At 36.2% G+C, this 17,175-nt stretch overlaps 1 protein-coding gene across 2 annotated transcripts in view; it reads left to right on the forward strand.

The window, feature by feature from the left end:
* The window catches only part of sr (zinc finger domain-containing protein striped), an 80,013-nt gene extending 63,091 nt beyond the window's left edge, over positions 1 to 16,922 (forward strand). Inside the window, exons 1-2 of one of the 2 annotated variants that reach the window (XM_088272048.1) lie at positions 3,818 to 4,173; positions 15,578 to 16,922. In XM_088272048.1, coding sequence (XP_088128174.1) covers positions 3,957 to 4,173; positions 15,578 to 16,677 — 1,317 coding nt within the window. In that variant the 5' untranslated portion in view covers positions 3,818 to 3,956 and the 3' untranslated portion in view covers positions 16,678 to 16,922. Of the gene's footprint in view, positions 1 to 3,817; positions 4,174 to 15,577 lie in introns of those variants that run through there. The other variant, XM_088272040.1, reaches the window with a different exon arrangement.
* The last annotated feature ends 253 nt before the right edge of the window (positions 16,923 to 17,175 follow it).

Genomic DNA, 17,175 nt, shown 5'->3' on the forward strand with positions numbered 1-17,175 from the left:
ATGAAATAGACAGATTTTATCATCTTCTTCTTCTTCTTCAGCTTTCTGTCTTCCACTGCTGGATATAGGCCTCTTCCGTATCTATTCCATTTTTGAGTGTGTTGCTACCTGAAGTCAATTTCTACCCCCCAGAGCGGCTTTGTCATCGGACCATCTTTTTTGAGGTCGTCCGATGCCTCTTTTACTCTCCCAAGGTATCCATCTCAAAACTTTAAGGGTCTACTTTGCGGGGTCCTGTCTTGCGACATGTCACCCATATTTATTTTGACCCGCCTGGGAATCGAGCCCGGGACCTCCAGTACGGTAGCCAAACGCGCTTGCCATTACACTACGAAAGCGAACAATACGGTATATTACTCGTACACATGTTTCATGTTGAGATATCTATAATTTATATTGATAATCATCCGTACCGTGGTGAACGTTACGCATGTAAATAAAGTGATCATTTTAGCCAACCAGTGCCAGATCGTAAACCCTGAGGTGCTCAGACCTCTCTTTTCCCTTTGTATAAAATTAATGAATACTTCTTCTCTATTGAGGTACCTATAGTGATTGTATGTAACTGACAGTACCTGTAACTGACAGGTACCTATAGTGATTGTATGTAACCCACTGACATTGTATGTAATATTCCATTTTATTCTTCTCTTCTTTCTTCTTCAAACCCTTATCCATACCCCAATGGTGCATAGGGCACTGCATCATATAAATGCAGTTTTATCTTAATCGTTAACGCATGAAGGAAAGGTCATCAGCCCTCCTCTTCAAATACCAGTCCAGAGTACTATTGAATAAATATAAGAGTGAAACATCACTTTATTTTATCCTCCCTGGGAATCGAACCCGGGACTTCCAGAACGGTAGTCGAGCGTGCTGACCAATACACTACAAAGGCGGATTCTTTTTATTACGTATGCAGTACTCGATTCATAGATTCTATATTCATAGGGCTGAGTTTATTAGGACTATTTAAAACCTTAAAAATAATTCCTTAATTTTTTTTAAGTAACATATTGTGTATATATTAATCTTAATTGCTACTAATAAAAAACTAACCTATTTTGAACAAGTATAGACCTTGCGATTGCACTATGAGAGTCAATTAAAATCGTCGTAATTGTTAATTACATTATTTCATCACATACAAATTGAACTTTGTGAACTCTTAATTGTTAATAATCTTTAAGCTCGTTCGATGTTAACTAATGCCTTTTGATGATCCGTCATTTCCTAGATCTATTTAATTTTTTTTTCGTATAGTTTAATATAATATATATTTTAACAATTTATGAACTAAACATTTCTACTTACGCTGTGCCTCTCCAAAAAACAAACTAAGCTTTTGTGCTTGGAGACGGACATACGCTGAGTATTTATTTACTGTACTTGATTATGGGTATATATATATATTGTATATATATATATATATATATATATATATATATATATATATATACAGTATCTACTCAATGAATTAGGGCCACGCAGAATTTCGCGCTATTTCTCAATTCAAACAGGAATAACTTAGAGAAAACCTTGAATAAAACAACATTGAATTTTATTTACACATGTATATATATATATATATATATATATATATATATATATATATATATATATATATATATATATATATATATATATATATATATATATATAAATATATATATATATATATATATATATATATATATATATATATATATATATATATATATATATATATATATATATATATATATATATATATATATATATAATATATATATATATATATATATATATATATATATATATATATATATATATATATATATATATATATATAAATATATATATATATATATATATATAAATAAATATATATATATATATATATATATATATATATATATATATATATATATATATATATATATATATATATATATGTATATATATATATATTTTTTTTTTTTCATGTACCTACAAGAGGCATTTTTTTAGAAGTTTGAAATATTTACTTTTATATATCCGTAGGGAACTATATTTCTTCTTCAATCCCTTATCCGCACCCAATGGTGCATAGGGTTCTGCGTCATTTAGAAGTAACTTTATCTTGATCGTTAACCCACGAAGGAAAGGTGATCATCACTGCGCTTCAGGTAACAAACAGTCCAGGGTAATATTCAATAAATAAAAAAGTGAAAAATCACATATTTATTAAATAACAAAGTCCCTACCACGCTCAATACGCTCCGTTACCGTTCTGGAGGTCTTGGGTTCAATTTCCATGAGTGTCAAAATATATAAGAGTGATTTTTCAGTCTTGTATTTATTTAATATGACCCTGGACTGGTACCTACCTGAAGTTGAAGGCTGTTCACCTTTCTTTCGTGTATTTCACGATCAAAATAACACTGCTTTCATGCGATGCAGTAGGTACCCTGTGCACCATTGGGTGCGGATAAGGGTTAGAATATAATAGATTTTAAGATATTACGACAAAGTGACAGCCGAATCAATTAAGAAACAGATTTTTATAGGTTTTCTATGATTCAAAATAATTATTTTTGGCGTGGCGTAATTTAGGGGAACTAAAGTCCATAAGTAATCTAGGACCAAAATAGAGTTCGCATACGTTAAAACGTCAACATGTCATACACCGAGAAAAGCTTCACACTGTTTATCACCAAGAGACCTGGATGATTCTGGAACGGCTAGAAATAGTCGAGTTGTTTTGGGCACTATGACGTAAATGTTCCATTGCGTTGGCCCCAATTAAGAAATAGCAGAAATTACATTACACAGTATGGCAGACCGATCCGACGCGATGATTCAGTGAGAATACCGTACATACCGTCTATAGTTAACATGTTATGACGCTAGCTAGATATTGTGATGAAGCTTGGGTATATATAGAAGGGGTATTTCGGGAACATGACCGTATTGTTTTGATTGATTTCTGCAGGCAATATGTTCGGGTTGAGGAATGCTGACGTCACGTGGCGTCACTGTGACGATTTCTTGGCTTTTGTCGCTGAGCCCTCAAATTGTAACAATCTTAAGCTTTCTTGACGACGAATGCTCAAGAAAATGGTTTATTTTTATTTGAAAATTTCAATCCTACGACATTAACGCATTTAATTCAAGTCATTATGCTTTCATGACCTGTAGAGTAAACTACGCTAATTGGGGTAGCTATAATTTGGGTTCTAAGTATTCGTCAACTCACAAGTCTTCATCTTTAAATATTTTGTAATTTTGAAAATAACAATATTTCTTCAACACTATAAAAAAAATCAATCAAAATTTCATGATGTACATAAATAGTTTTTTTTATTACTTATGCCTACTGTTTTATGTACATAAAAATTTTGACAAAAATACTACAATATCTCTCTTTTACGCGATTAAAAATAAAACAACATATTTCATTTTATTTATTATGATTATAAATAATTCTGCAATGAGCCTTTTTTAAATCTTAATATTTTCCACTGAAGAAAACAATGAGTTTGTAGGCGAAAACTGTCAGCAGTAGTGCGCGAACATCGAAAGCTCCGTTTCGAACATAAAGCTCTCGGCACGCGCGAGGCGACCCGCCGGAGCGGCCGTCCGATCGCGAACAGGAGGGAAGCCGCCCAGAGCACCCCTCCACGGGGGGCGGGAGCGGGCGGCCGAGGGGGACAGAGGGCGGGCGGGAGGCGCGAGCGAGCGAGACCGACGGGGCGGAGTCGGCGACGTCATCGCGACGTCATCGGCCAGACGCCCCGCGATTGGCTCTCCTCCCGCTCGCTACTACCAAATATGGGACAGCGACTCCATTCATAAAAGTGGGCGCGCGGGCGCGGCGGGCAGTACCGCAGCGGCCGCCGCGGAGTGTAGACGCATACGGATTCATTACGGCACTCTACCTCATCCCGTTCGGCGCGCGGCCCGAGGAGCAAGTGGTCCCGGGGAGCGCGCCCACCATGGTCATGGACGGGCTGGACCTGCCGCTCTCGGCGCAGCTGCTGCTGGCCGAGCCGCCGCCGCACGTGCTGAGCTTCGACTACCTGTGTCGGCCCGCCGGCTCCCCGGCTCCGGACCCCCGCCAGCCGCCCGACCTGCACACGCCGGTCACCACGGCTGCCGACGCGCCCTCCTTCTTCGGCCCCCTGGACGCCGTGGAGCCGCCCCCCATATCAGGTGCGTGCCGCAGCCCGCGCGACAGTGCCGTCGACCAGTGCCGATTACCAAAATTTGTTTTCGTTTCGGAAGCTTCTATTAATACCGCGACTGCGACATCCCGCGACCTCCGAGTTTCCCGGTGCCGTGAGCGCGGTTCCCACAGTGGCGACGCTCGACTATGCCCGACGAGCAAACATCTCGGCGACCACTCGGCGCGCTACTCGACTCGGTGTAAACACCGCACCGCCCGGTGTTTGCTCGGTCATCTTCCCGCGACGCTGGCGCGGGAATTGAGTCAATCTAGCGCGGCCAAAGGGTAATTACATTAAGCGAAGGAGAGTAATTCCTCGAGTCGCTCGGCCGCTAATTGGGCCGCGGACCGCGGACCGCGAGTGGAGAGTACCGGACGCGCCGACTCGGAGTCCTTCGGCTGTTCAGTGTTGTGAATTGATTGTGCCATACTATGGTGAATACGGGGATCCAGGTATGACATCACTCCCCGACCGCGACATTTTTAAAGACAACATTATCGGGTAAACTATTAAAACCGCAAAGATCTGCGCCGAGTTGTTCACCTCCTTTGTATTTATTTACGTGTCAGTTTGCGATCCTGAAGTGTCGAAATGGCTTTGCGCATCTCCGCGAAGATTTGTGCCGCGGCATTTAACACGTACGTAGGTACATAGGTTCATTAATACTCCCGAAGAGTAGTTGACACATGCGCGGAGTAAACCTCTCGGCGGCCGTCGGGTCGCGTAGTAAACATTAAATAATCACCGCTTTAATCAAACAATTGAACTGTTGACTTCTCACATCGTGAAATTGCTTAATGAATCCACATCTGAACCCGGAGAACTTTATGATGTCCACTTTACCGTGGACCATTTTTTATTTCGGTCGTAAATTTTCATTACTCGGCTGATGCGCCGTGTCCTTTAAAAGGGATTTAAAGTCTCCGAAGGTCCTTTTTGATTGTTTTTGACAATAATTTACTACCTGTCACAAGAAGCTTTTTTAAACAATAAAAATTGAATACTGTAAACATCATACATTTCGAAAACTTTTGTGCTGGAAAGCCTTCAAAATTTCAAAGCGATTCGATAAAATATTATCATTTAAGTTAATCTTTCAAAACAACAGAATATGAATATAGTACAATGGATTTTGCTCGATTTGACCATAACCTCCTGTCAGAGAAATGCATATTTATCGTACGCGCTTAACTACAACAGGAGGGAATGCCCTGAAAATAAGCTGACGTGTATAAGCCATATAATACCTACATACCCATAGTAAATTTCCGTAGCGCGAGCCTTCCGAAAACTAATTGCGCTTGCGCAAAATCAACATAACGAGTACGCAATACTTTATTCATTCAAACCAAGGCAAATGTATGAAATAGTGAATAAAAGGTCAATAAACAGAGGTTACCTACGGTTAGAGTACTCGGGAGTTCGAGAACTTGAAATATTGAGAAATTTGATAACGACTTGTGATAATGGCGAGGATTTCAGTTTTCATATTAAATAATTAAAAAATCTGAAAAATTCTAACTATTTCAGAAACTTCCTATACACTCGTACATAGGTATTATCAGCGCACCTATTTACTTGCATTATAATGATGGAACACCTGTTAAGAAAATCGATATTAGAATTTCTATACTTAAATCATCCACTTTCTACCGGTGCTATTATATTTTTCAATCAAGGTGAAATTGTATTCATATTTTGAACGATTGCTTTCATATTTTCATAGAGAAAAAATATACATAGTGTCATATGTGAAGCTTTTATTTGTCAACAAGCGTACTTTTAGAAGAATCCATGAATCATTTAAAATCTTTCTCCGTTTTTCTTGCACTTAACAACAGAATCATATTTTTATTGACATTTCTATAAAATACACGGCGTTGAAATAATACAACGATAATCAAATTTTCATACATACATCTTTTTCTAGCAACGCTCACAGTGAAATTTTGTTGACTTCAAAAACAAATAGGTATTTTTCAAAAAGAGCTTTTAGTATGCATTATTATATTTTATTAAGTACATTTTAGAACTGTATTATTATATTTTATTTATTAAGAACATTTCAAAATCGTTAAAATTTTCTGAACGTTAAAACGTTCGCTGTCCACATTTCTTGGTATTTCGTTTCATCTCTCCCTTATCTTTTACTATAGTGTATGAAGTCGTCATAAGGCCACAGGATTTATCTTAACATCCTCCTTTCTAATAGGGTTCTTTTTCATATCGGCAAATTCATTCTATTACTCTCCAACAGCATGACTCAAACGATTCTGACCCTTTTAGTCATCATTTAAGGTTTGGTTCCAAAACAACAACAAAAATCATTATGTATTACTGTTCGCCTCCGTAGTGTTATGGTTAGCACGCTGAGCTACCGTACTGAAGGTTCCGGGTTCGATTCCCAGGGGGGGGGTCAAATAGATAAAAGTGATTTTTTTTCTAATATTATTTCAATATTACCTACCCTAAACTGGTAACTGAGGCAGAGGGCTAATCACCTTTCCTTAATATGTTAACGATCAAGAAAAAACTGCGTTTATATAAAGCAGTGCCCTATGCACCATCGGGTGCGGATCAGGGTTTGAAGAAGATGAAGAATTTTTGTAAAGCCAAAATGGTGGTATTTTTAAAGAAAATCTGAAAAATATTGGTACCTTTATACGATTTTACTAATTTGAAACCGTTCGCTGAATCAATACATTCAAGATATAATATAATAATTCGACATTATTATTGCGGTCCAATAGAATATCTAGTGCCTGCGCAGGTAGAATCGATTAAGGGGCACACGCCGGATCAATTGATTATATGAAATTATTGATTATACTAAATTAATGTCGGACACAGCGATGCGCGTCGATAGCGAAAGAGGAGTATAAACCTATCAGCGGGGGGCAAGATCTTGTTCGTCATTTCCCTTCGACCATCTCACAATACAGAGCCATTATTATTCCCGATGCTAATCTATACAACAGATGTGCCACGGACGTTTATTTCTTTTTATTTTAACGATCGGCACACTCCACGGAAACGAATCTCATTGTGTCGAGTTACCAACCAGAATCAGGATCTACTCTCATCCGATTTTTTTCCAGTTTTTTTCAACAGAAACAACTTTTTTTCTAAAGCAACATTATGAATGGACATTCCAATCTCTTCGTGAATGGTGGATGCGTAAGATCTAAACATTCTTCCTTATTTTTTACACTAATAATTTTAAATTCATTCATGGTTTGGGGAATTTTAACTATCGATTACGTCTCCCATATTCACAAATAGCCATATCTAAACTTATGATAAACATATTCTATTTGTTGATTAATTTAATGTGTTTTTTTCCTAGACCTTTTTTGCTCATTTTTAATGCAAATAGCCATTTTTAATTACTATTTATCTCTGAACAATATCCTGGTTTAGACACCAGTTAATATATATGTATATATATAAATATATATATATATATATATATATATATATATATATATATATATATATATATATATATATATATATATATATATATATATATATATATATATATATATATATATATATACATACAAAAGTTATGCCAGGATAAGTACCATATATATTGTCTATCCAAAAACAAATACGATTTACGTTATTCAATTTATGGGACCCGTCGGCAACTTTGGAAGCATTTCCACACATTGTTCCTTTTGTATATAAATACTTCAGATATTGATATTTTCAATTCATCGATCTATAGTCTTATTTAAAACGCAATAAAAATGACACATTTACCAGTAAAATATAAAAATAGTGTTTTATTATTTGTTTATTTTATGACATGATATAGGGAGAAAAGTTCAAGTACCTGAGCGAGCGTTGACATTGATGTTTGATATAATATGTTATGCTGTGGATGTTTATCGATTGTTGACACGTTATGTGATGGCACCTGTTGTCGGTGGTCCTTGGGCGGCCTTCAGTAGGCGCGATTGTATGGCCGCCCCCGCCCTCCCACCGAGTCGTACTGTCCACCGAGATAGTTCCGGCTTCCTTGTAAACAAAAATACTACGAGAACCATTGTACTTGTAACATTGTCAACAAGGTTTTAATTCTACTGTCAAAAATCGATAGCTTTACGTCACTGATAATTACTATTGAGTGTAAGCGAGCAGCAGTAATGTAGAAGTAAGTTGAGTATTAAAAATTGTATCGACAGTCGTCAGAGAGTTTAACAAAGATTTATTTTTTTTAATTTTTACAGTTTTATTTAATATGTTTTTAAAGGGTAGATTTTGTATTAATTAATCGAACGAGCTTCACAAAACATAAAATAATACTATCTGCTCACTTATTTCAAACAGTTGTATAAGGTACAAACCTTGACATTAATATCTATAAATTAGCCTTTAATATTCATTTATTTTTTTCAAGAAAAAATAAAATAAAATTAATGAAGGGTTAAATATTTTTTTAAATACACACAAAATGCAGTTTTAAAACATAAAATTCTATTAAAGTAGTATTTAATGATACAAGAAACCAATTATCTACCTTATTTTGTGTACACCATACACAAATATGATGATGAATTTAGTATCACCTCTTGGTAGCAATTAAAGACTAGATTTTTTTTTTTACTTTTTAAAAAAACTTTAATGCTGGAACATAATTACTTTTTTTATTCATCATCGTTTATCAAGAAAACTAGTGCGTGGATAAGATATGCCATGTGTGGAGGGCAAAACGTTAAAAAAAAGCTCGCCTTAGAAAACAATGAAATATTTAAAAACAATATCCCCGAAAAAATAAATTCCCTAACTATACGAGTATACAACGGTAAATTAAGATATTTAAATACAATCAATTGAATTCTTAAAACATTTAAAGAATAACATACACTTTCGATTAATATTTAAAAGGAAAAGTATTACTTTTTATTTCAAATTCTCTTTGTCACGAATAAGGACCTCCAAAAAAGATGATTTACTTATTTATGCACCTGAAAGGGAGACTTTGACCACGGGGGGTGATAACTTTAAACTTTTTATGGCTATTTATACCATAACATTTTATTATAAACCATACACCAGGCTTATTGCTTTGTTATTATTATTACTACTATTGTAACTAAAAAAAATACCAGTATAGAAAGCATTTATTATCCTATATGGATCCGATTACGATTTTTGGTCCAATATTCATTTAATATTAAATCATGGTAGATGGATATTAGGCTTCATATGAGTAGGAACAACTAGGAAGTACTTTTTTTCTTATTGTTTCGATAAATACAAGTACGTAGAGTTTTTATTTGTGACGCAAAACGAAAATATAGCCTAAACATACATAGATAAATCCATTTATTTGCCAGTAAATAAAAGTCCAGTATCGAATATATCTTTAAGTGCATTTTGATTAGAACCCTCGGGCTAAACGCACGATGAATTTACTAAGCTGTCAAGAACTTAAGAGGTCTAAAACCTTATCACACAAAAGCTTACTCAGTTTTATAGACACTTAATACAAACACGTTCGTATTGATACACACAGAAGCGTATAATTCTGAATATATTTATTAAAGTGCAAAGTCTGATTGATAATTTAAACGTTTTCTAATATAAATCTATTTGAATACAGAGATGGCAAATAAGTTCCAACTGGAAAAATATGATGAATTTAATTCACCCCGCACATTTTTAAAAAGTTATTTTAAAATATTTAATCACTATGTTTGTATACTGATTTTTGCCAAATGGTGTAAAAATATATCATTAGAAATGTACTTGTAAACAAAGTCCACATACTGGTGTACCCCAGGGATCAGTCCTAGGTCCTCTTCTATACCTTCTATATACGAAAGACATAGAAAATATTATAAAGTCACACGGATTGTGGTCTCACTGCTATGCGGATGACACTCAAATTTATTTTTATTGTAGGCCGGAGGAAAAATATAAACTTGTTGACTCTATTAATAAGTGCATTGAGAGAATAGGAGAATGGATGGCTGAAAACAGACTGACGTTAAACCCGTCCAAAACGGAACATCTCTGGATAGCCACACCTAAACGACAGAATTTGATTGATAACACGACACCACTCAATCCAAAGAGTACCACTACACCGGCCGTCAAACTGCTCGGCGTGTTCTTAGATTCTGATCTCTCCCTTGAGACTCAAATTAGCAAAACAACAAGTACATGTTTTTATCAGCTAAGGCAAATTAAAAGCATTCGCAAGAATCTGCCAGTTGATGCTGCCCGTCAATTAATAAATGCGTTTGTAATATCGAGAGTAGATTATTGTAACGGTATATACACGGGTCTACCAAACAATTCGACTGCAATCAGTGTTAAACGCAGCAGCGAGACTAATTTTTGGAATTTCTAAATTCAGTCACATCACCCCACTACTTCACAAACTCCACTGGTTACGCTTTCCCGAAAGGGTTGAGTATAAACTCTGCCTACTCATGTATAAATCAATACACAATATGGCTCCAGAGTATCTTAAGGAGCTGTGTATTCCAGATGAATTGGTTGATAGACGTCTCACGCTTCGATCGGCTACAACATCTGCAATGGGCAAAGTTATCTTACCAGCTCGCAACCAACGCACTAAATTTGGCGAGCGTGCCTTTGCTGTTGCAGGACCGACGGCGTGGAATGCTCTTCCACCAATGGTTAGAAATAGTGAGAGTGAGATGATCTTTAGAAAAAGACTAAAAACACATTTGTTTGCTAAATCATTTCCACCATAATATTTTCCCCAATTCATTCACCGTGAAGCGCCCTTGAGGTATTTTTTTACGAAAATGGCGCTATATAAGTTATCCAATTTTATTATTATTATTATGTACAAATTTTCATCGACTTTATTGATTATAAGATAATATTTTTGGTGATATTTACCGGATCTCAGATTTAATTCGTAGTGATCAGATACTTATATATATATATATATATATATATATATATATATATATATATATATATATATATATATATATATATATATATATATATATATATATATATATATATATATATATATATATATATATATATATATATATATATATATATATATATATATATATATATATATATATATATATATATATATATATATATATATATATATATATATATATATATATATATATATATATATATATATATATATATATATATATATATATATATATATATATATATATATATATATATATATATATATATATATATATATATATATATATATATATATATATATATATATATATATATATATATATATATATATATATATATATTAAAAATAAATGAAATATTAAAGCAAAAAAACCTAATACACCGATGTAAATTTTGGTACAACATATACGATATACGCCTTGATATCGCTTTTTCTAACTAAATTTCAGTTCTTTATTTTCATTAACTCATTTTGCATTGATACCTACAACAGTCGACAATGAATTCTGGAGCGTTTAAGGTTGAATAACGTTTATAAATAATTACACGTTTTGTTGTTTCATATTCAATCATAGGTATGTTGTACTGTATACTAAATTTAAAATAACAAGAAAAAACAACTACAAAAAATATTTATTATCAGCGCTCAATTATAGTATTAGCAATTTTATGTTAGAAATTAATGCGAATAAATCGACCAAAACATAAATAATTTGGCCGCTCGGAGAGTTTGTTTTTGTAGTTTAGTCGAAAAGTTGTCGCTTATTTTTCATAACATGCTATATTCTGAATTAAGTCAATTTAACTCGAAGACATAAACTAACAGGTCTTAGTTCGAGCGATCTAAAAAAACTAGAAAGGAACAAAGCAATAAATTATTTAGAATTTAATGGGCAATAAACTGCACCCTTTTTTACGTTTCCATACTATGAATAAGTTTTTTTCACTATCACGAAATGAAGGAGATATCGGTGGACAATGAACATATTTTAAAAAGGATAAACTTTTTGATAACTGCAGGTATTCAAATAAATCAAAGAATGACCGTTTATTATTACCAGAGCAAAGTAGTTCGGCAGGTAGGTATTAGAGATAAAATGACCTAACAAATTATTATAAATGCTGTCAACATCCGTTAATTAAAGCCATGTTTATTAATTCGAATTTGACTAAATTCGTTTAACGATCTTAGCTAGTCAAAAATTATTTAAGTATCCGCCATACTTAATTTATCTTGCTTAATTTTGGTCTATATTTAATAATACTATGTGTGTATTTGATATGCTGAGCTTGTCAAATATTTAGTTAATCTAACATCCTGCTCGTAAGATAATGTATACCCGGCGTAAAAAATAATAACAAAAAAGCACAACATATCCATGGCGTTTCTTCGGCAGCAGAATTGAATGATTTAAGTATATGCCTTAGCTTAATAACGTTGGTCTAATATCCATTTGATGTAATTTGTTCATTGGGATAATGTCAGGTTTGTATTTGATAATTAAATATTCTCTAATTCTATAGCAGAAGATTATCAGTAGTAAGGCTACCTGGAATATAACTAGTACGATTATTATGATAGTAGGGTATACAAATAAAACTAAACGTTCGCTCCCAATTAATATCAGTAATCGAACTGGTCACATCATTATCTCATTTATTTTCGGAGGAAATCATTAAAGTTAATTCTCCTGCCCATTCGGAATCCAGTAGTACAGATTTCACAATTTATTGTGATAAGTACTAAATATTCCGTACGCTCGCATACATAGTGTAAATTACACTTATGTCATCGCGTAAGAACAAGTTACAAACCTGGTAAATTATATATTTCAAGTTACCAAAACGAGGCATTCCGCAAATTAACTGACAAGTAATTCTCGACTTATATGCAAATCGCGCCGGGAAATCATTCCCGCTCACGGTGAATATGGCAAAGTCATAAACATAAATCAAGACCTCGGATGCTTTAACACAGGACTGATCATTCATGGAAACTCCTCACAATTGCACGATAAATTAAATAACGAAATATATACATTATTACGTTCATCTTGCTAGCGCCCACGAATTGGCTACCGTTTGCCTGAACGGTCCAGCGATCCTGGCTCTACCACGATCATGTTCCGTGTCTCGTCCTACGAATCCTTGCCGTATCGCTGTTTTATATACACGGCGCTTTGTTCCTCGCCCCGGTCTTAGCTGCACTCGAATGCGAATAAAATATGCGAGCCTATAAAATAAATATGATTTATTGAGCACTCTACTGTAATCTATATTATATTGCGTATAAATTCAACCGGTTTGAATGACGCTTCAAGGATGTAAAAAGCTAAGAGCGTTGATGTAATCTATAAACGGTATTTAAAATAAAGAAAAGATTTTTTTTATTTCCTTAAAAATCTATTAATTTAATGATCGCTATAAATTTTTGTAATGATAAAGGAATTTATTATTTGCGACAACGTAAATATTTGTACGTCTTCGTCATTGTATATAAATTACAAAAGTATTTTGCCTACTGTTTTATCAATAAATCGCATTTAATTTAACAAAACTTTTATCCTTGTTATTTAAAGAGACCACTTTAAAATCTTCAATACGGTTATCTTCAACAGGTTAAATATTTTTTAAAGTTTACGTCTATTTGTTACTCGATCAACTTTGCAGGAATTTAAATTAATTATATCTGACAGTGATTAAGCAATTCTCAACTGAAAATCATTAATAACCAGCCATGCTGGGTATCGAATCATAATTTGCTCTAATGGGTAATGCGGTATACTGAAAATAATATAATGTATTATGTGCGGTGCATAGTATGCATGCAATAAGGAAGCAAATTGCACCTCCGACAGCGCGCTAAGCAGATCACTGCAATTTAGAAAGTGCGCTTAGTGTTTTGGTATCGATGTTATACAATTAGCATGACCGATCGATAAATACCTGATTATTACTAACACCAATATTGCAACTGTGTGGAATACTCTGATATTTATATAAATAATCCTTTAAGCACATGATCGTGAATTGAGCAAAACTTAAGCTCTGGTCAACTAAGCACTACAATACCTTTTATTACATAGTATTCTAGTACCTACTCTCAAGCATACGTTTTTTTTTTACTTCTTCTTACTTTCATCACCTAATGGTGCAAATTGATGGAATTTTTACTTAATCGTTTATTACTTACATATATGAAGATTTTCAGTCCTGCCCTTGAGGTTCCAGTCCAGAGTATTATTAAAAAATGATAAGAGTGAAAATACACATATGTTTTTTTTTACCCACCTGTAAATCGTACCCAAAACCTCCAGCATAGTAGCCAAACCCGGTGACCAGTACACCATGGAGGCGGATGTATATGTGGTGTCATTTGGTCTATAGAAATAACGTTTTTTTTTCATATCTTGACTACAGAACTGCCGAGTCCAAAATTTACAGAAATCCGCTTACAGCCAGAACAAACACACAATATTAAAATTTGGAGTTGAATTAATACGTAGTTCTCGAGATTAACGATATTAAACATATGCACCACGTTTTTATATTAAGATATGTATATATAAATTTATATTTTTATAATAAAATAATCCTATACATTCTACATAAAAAAAAACTGAATAAGTTCTGTCAATATTTCTTTTTTACTTATTTTGATTTGAATCAGTAATTTTACAAGTGAATTATTTGTATGCTATATTTTAATTATAATCCGTTTTCTGAAATGCATAATATGAGGTTTTTCATATTCAGGGCCAGGATTGCAGAAATCCTAAGCGGCGATTACTTTTTTATTGAGCAGTTGTTTATCTCGTAGGTTTACGGCCTCCATATAACTTATTAAAATGATTTTCATGTTATTCCAGTGATGACCATTTTACAGTTACCCGTCAACGTATGAGTCGCCACACTGTTGCATACATACTATACTTGAATCATTATCAGTAATTGCTTAAATGAACATATAATAATATGTAAGAATACATTTTTTATAGTGTTGTTTCAAATTAATATCAGCGAATTTCGTTCAAATAAATTATTTAAATCTATATGTTTAACCTTAATGATATTCAAAACCACTCTCATACATAAATGTATGTAAAATAAAATACCATAATTTTGATTCATGATGTGTTGATTTTTTTAATCATTTAAAAATGTTGAGTTAGCAAAATATTTCACATTTTATGTATTTATTATATTATGTTCCCGAGTTGTGCTGCAAGGCGATAAACAGTCCGCTGGACTCATACCGGATATGTTTGTTCCCTCCAGCGTTTATCATAAAACTCTAATACTGAAACGTAATTTGCGACTAAATTATAACGTTTAACGAATTTAAATCCTAACGGCCACTATTTAACCGCTAAAGGAATTTATTCTCACCGCGAAGCTTGTAGAGTGCGTAACTAACGTGGGGTTTTTTTCGTTTCCAGGGTCCTTGGAGGGCGAGGAGCTGTCCCTAGCGGGGGGCAGTCCGTGCAGCAGCCGGGGGCCAGCCAAGCACGAGGCCTCCCTGTCCCCGGGGGCGCGGGGCGAGGAGGCCAGCAACACCAGCACGGCCAGCGCCAGCATGTACCCCCGGCCCGGCTCCGACCAGCACAAGGTCGCCTACCGGGGGATCTTCACCAACGCCTCGGTGCCCACCACCATGGCTCAGCCGCAGCCTTCTCTCTCGCCTCCCTCCGCCATGGTGCAGTGGGCACTTCCCAGTCCCGACAAAACGCTGTTCCAGCCCATGTTCGGACTCCAGCAGTACTCCGCCAGCAGCCCCCAGTACGACGACCGCCCCGAGCTGCTCGGGCTCGGCGAGTGCGGGCTGCGGCCTCCGCCCTCCTATCTCGAACTGCCCCCGACCGACATGGGATACCGACCCCCCCAGGGCAAATACCAGTGGCTGGACGCCCCCGCCCAGCAGGAGCAAGAGTACCAGCAGCAACCGGCGCAGCCCGGCCCGGGGCCGTCCTCCTTGGTCCCCAAGCAAGAGCCGTACGCGGCCACTTGCGGGGAACAGGCGCAACACTCCCAGTACGCCGTCACCCTGGCGGAGTACAATCCCTCCACCAGCAAGGGCCACGAGATACTGTCCCAAGTCTACCAGCAGAGCAACATGCCGCTGAAGCTGGTCCCGGTCAAACCTCGCAAGTACCCCAACCGGCCGAGCAAAACGCCCATCCACGAGCGTCCCTACGCGTGCCCGGTAGAGAACTGCGACCGACGGTTCTCGCGGTCGGACGAGCTGACCCGCCACATTCGGATCCACACGGGCCAGAAGCCCTTCCAGTGCCGGATCTGCATGCGCTCCTTCAGCCGGTCGGACCACCTTACGACGCACATCCGGACGCACACGGGCGAGAAGCCCTTCTCCTGCGACATCTGCGGGCGCAAGTTCGCGCGCTCGGACGAGAAGAAGAGACACGCCAAGGTGCACCTGAAGCAGCGGCTGAAGAAGGAGAAGAGCGGCGGCGGTGGCGGCGGCGGCGGGGCCCCGCCCGCGCTGCTGCCGCTGCAGATGCCCGCCAGCTCGGGCTTGTGAGCGCGAGGCGCCGGGCCCGAGCTCCATATTGGAGCCCGCGGCCGCCGACTGTGATCTCCGATAGACTTTGGCCGCTCCCGGTGACGAGTGCGAGTGCGAGACTTTACGTTGTTCGAGAAGATTTATTTAAATGTTTACTTTAAGAACTGTTATCTTGCCGCGGTTGGAGCGGCGTCGTTGTTTAACTCGTATTTTAAGTTCCACTCTTAAGATTTAACAAACATGGCTTTAACTACTAAATAAAAGACGAAAGAATGGCAAGTCTAGATAGAATATTGAAATAATCTATTTTATGTGTTGCCAAATAACAAACGATCGTTTCGACGACTTCGCAGTACATTCCACGTTGTAGATTTTTTACGTAACTGTCGATCGTCGGCTGTTTAGGTTGGATATTAAATTATTATTATCGTATCTAATGTTGAATCGTCGGATTGTTGTACTACTTGTTAATTAGTCTGAGGCACGTCACTTCCAACCCTTTGTCCAGCTCTCTCC

Source organism: Brachycentrus maculatus, unplaced genomic scaffold, assembly GCF_059751285.1.
Source record: "Brachycentrus maculatus isolate JH-2025_06_01 unplaced genomic scaffold, ASM5975128v1 h1tg000031l, whole genome shotgun sequence".
NCBI classification, from domain to species: Eukaryota; Metazoa; Arthropoda; class Insecta; order Trichoptera; family Brachycentridae; genus Brachycentrus; species Brachycentrus maculatus.